General features: G+C 44.8%; 1 protein-coding gene across 1 annotated transcript; it reads left to right on the forward strand.

Annotated features, from left to right (window-relative positions):
- Positions 1-1619: 1619 nt before the first annotated feature.
- On the forward strand, positions 1620-3050 carry LOC128745633 (uncharacterized). The gene is made up of 2 exons (XM_053842707.1): positions 1620-1666; positions 1721-3050. Exons 1-2 carry the CDS (start codon positions 1620-1622, stop codon positions 3048-3050), a joined length of 1377 nt encoding a protein of 458 aa, XP_053698682.1.
- The last annotated feature ends 527 nt before the right edge of the window (positions 3051-3577 follow it).

Consider the following 3577-nt stretch of genomic DNA (forward strand, 5'->3'; position numbering starts at 1 on the left):
GTACTCGCGAGCTACTGAGATACATTGGCCATTACCTTACAGAGACTATAGATTACAGTGGCGACAAGGCACTCAAAAACCGCTAAACTTTGAATCAAAGCGGAGAGTACCATGTGGTACCATTATAAATAAAGGTATCTCTTCGCTTTGATTCAAAATTTGGCGGTTTTTGAAGGCACTCAATCTATCGCCTCTGTAATCTATAGTCTCTGGACATTCTCTTGGCCTCTTAAGATTCTCTCCGCTACAGCTACGATTTACATTCTCCCTCCCTCACATACTAGCTCCAGTCATCCCAGCGGCCACAACGGTTTGTTACCGTTTATATCTATCCCCATAAAAATGGATTTCTGTCTGTCTGTCTGTCCCTATGTTCCTTATAGAATCGAAAACTACTGAACCGATCAGCGTGAAAATTTGCATGTAGGGGTTTTTGGAGCTAGCGAAGGTTCTTTCGATGGCAAAAGACCCCTTCCCCCACTAAGAGGGGGGACTCCCATACAACTCTATGCCTATAAAAATGGATTTCGGTCTGCTCTATGTTCCTTATAGAATCGAAAACTACTGAACCGATCGGAGTGAAAATTTGCATGTAGGGGTTTTTGGTGCCAGGGAATGTTCTTATGATGGTTAGAGATCCCTCCCCCCACTAAGAGGGGGGGCTCCCACACAAATGAAACACAAATTTCTGCATAACTCGAGAACTAATCAAGTAAAATGGAACAAAATTTTACATGTGGGTATTTTTGGGGACAAGAATTTTTTCTATGGTGAATTGAGACCCCTCCCCACTTTAGGAAGGGGGCTCCTATACAAATGGAACACAAATTTCCGCATAACTCGAAAACTAATTAATCAAATGGAACCATATTTGGCATGTGGGTATTTTTGGAAGCATGTGCTGTATCAGGCTTCATTTTGGGTTCTTTGCCCAGTAGATGCTCATTTGACTACTGCGCCTCAACGATACAGAACGCAGCGGTTACACAATGTTGGGAAACAGACCCCTTATCCCGACACCGGATACCAAAACTGCAGTATTCCTTCCGGCTAACGAATGCAGTAAAAATCCTTAACGAGGATGTTTTGCCACTGTATTCTGAAACCGCCGAGAACCTTGAGGAACTGCAGTGTATAGTGTATTCCGCATCTGTAGCCGTTGTGAGAACTCTGGGAACTCTGGGTGAGGTCCATGTACGTCCCCAAACACGGAAACCCGCATGGATGCTACGATCAGAATCTAGGATAGCATCGTTGAGGGTGAAGATAGGTCGGTTAACACAATACAAGAGATGGGCGGATGGCGAAATGCTTCAACAAGGTACTGAGAAACCCCTAGGAGCTACCAGAATTCATCACTAAAGGGGTGACCCAAAGATCGAAACACGACTAATCCCGCCAAATACAGGCCAATAGCACGTCTTTCAAGCCTGTACAAGGTGCTCTCGTCGGTAATCACCCAAAAGGTGCCATTGCGATGCAAATGGAGTGATGACTGAAAAACAAAAAGGATAAACAACCGTAAACAAACCCGTAAAAACACATAAACCTGTAAAATCCAAGTCAACATCGATGCAGTCATTGTTAGACAGGCAAGCCGAAATAGGCGAAACCACAGTATGGCGTACATCCACTATAAGAAGGCATACGATTCAGTACCCCACACGTTAATAATCATTAATCATAATTGTATTATGATTAATATAATTGTATAAAATAGACGGTGGCATCATCAGGTTAATGAAACACGCAATAAGAATGTGGAACACTTCACTCCACAGTACCGACGGGACAGAAGTGTTACGATCCAGAACTCTCAGTATAAAAAGGGGTATTTTTCAAGGCGATACAGTCAGTCCGCCATGGTTTTGCCTTGCGATGAACCCCTCAGCAAAGCACTTAACCGAAGCAGCTATGGCTACCAATTGAAAAGTGGGACAACGAGTACAAAAATTACCCACACCTTCTTTATAGACGATCTGAAGCTGTTTGTGGAGACTATGGGAAAGCTGCGTCATTTGTTGCAGCTGGCGACAACGTTCAGCAACGATATTCGGATGGAGCCCGGCGTCGACAAATGTCGTCTCGTAAATATCCTTCGGGGTAAAGTAATGGACGCTGAAAGTTTCCGCATCAACGAAAGGGAGGAAATTCGAAGTATGATTGAAGGTGAGTCGTACAAATACCTGGGATTCCTGCAACTGAAAGGTATTCACCACACGACTATCAGGAAAGAACTGCAGGAACGGTTCCTGTATCGTGTCAACCGTATTTTGAAATCACTCCTCTCTGCCGGCAACAAAGTAAAGGCGATAAACACGTTTGCCGTGCCTTTGTTGACATACAGCTTCGGGGTGGTTAAATGGACCAAAACGGATTTGGAAGCGATTGAACGTACCTTGCGAGTATCGCTAACCAAGCACCGTTCGCACCACCCAAGATCGGCAGTCGAAAGAATCACCTTACCACGCATGGAAGGAGGAAGAGGTGTCACTGACATCCAAGCGCTATGCGTATCCCAGATCGAGCAGTTGCGGAGATATTTCATAGATAGTCAGACTCGTCATGTTGTCTACCGCACTGTCTGTGAAGCAGACCACGGGTTCGGCGCCCTGCATCTGGCGCAGGAGCATTACCAGCTGAACTGCGATCTAAAAACCGTATCAGAAAAGGTCAAAACATGGAAAGCAAAGGAACTACATGGGACGCACCCCCATCAATTAGAGCAAGCGAATGTAGACAAAGTGGCATCGAATGCGTGGTTGGTGCGAGGTGATCTCTTTTCGGAGACGGAAGGCTTCATAGTAGCCATTCAGGATCGGGTTATTACGACGAAGAACTACCGCAGGTACATATTGCACGAAGATATAGAAGATCGTTGTCGAAAGTGCAATTCAGTAGGGGAAACGATCGAGCATGTGATTGCAGACTGTCTTGCCTTAGCCGAAAGGGCTTACCTTGGACACCACAATGCAGTTGCCAAGATTGTGCACCAACAACTCGCTTTGAAGCACAACTTGTTTAACTGTTACGTACCCTACTATAAGTAGCTGCCCAGCCCGGTTCTGAAAAATAGCTGCATAAAGTTGTACTGGGATTGTGAGATTATTATGGACGTCCTCATACGTGCCAATCGTCACGACGTTGTGACCTACGACAAAAGAAGGAAGCACGTTTCCCTCATTCAAAATTTTCGGCCAAAATAACGAAGTACCACGACTTGGCCGAAGAGTTAAAGCAGATATGGCGCCTTGAGGACGTACGTATAATTCCGGTGATCATCTCAGCCACCGTAGTAGTGCCCTGTAGTCTACAACGTTCCCTGCAAGAGCTGGAGCTGTAAAGGAAATTTGGACAATATCCAAAAAGCAGTGGTTCTTAGAACCTGTAATATAACGAGGAGGTTCCTGAATCACCACAATTAAACAACTGGAGCAGATGTAAATAAAAAATCAGAGGGGTTGTGTACAAGACACGACCGCATATAGAGGTAACGCAGGACTACGTAAGTCTCTTTGTAGTGATAGAAGCATGTATCCATGCTTGTAATCATTCGATTCTTCATGTATACATACTA

Source organism: Sabethes cyaneus, chromosome 1, assembly GCF_943734655.1.
Source record: "Sabethes cyaneus chromosome 1, idSabCyanKW18_F2, whole genome shotgun sequence".
NCBI lineage: Eukaryota > Metazoa > Arthropoda > Insecta > Diptera > Culicidae > Sabethes > Sabethes cyaneus.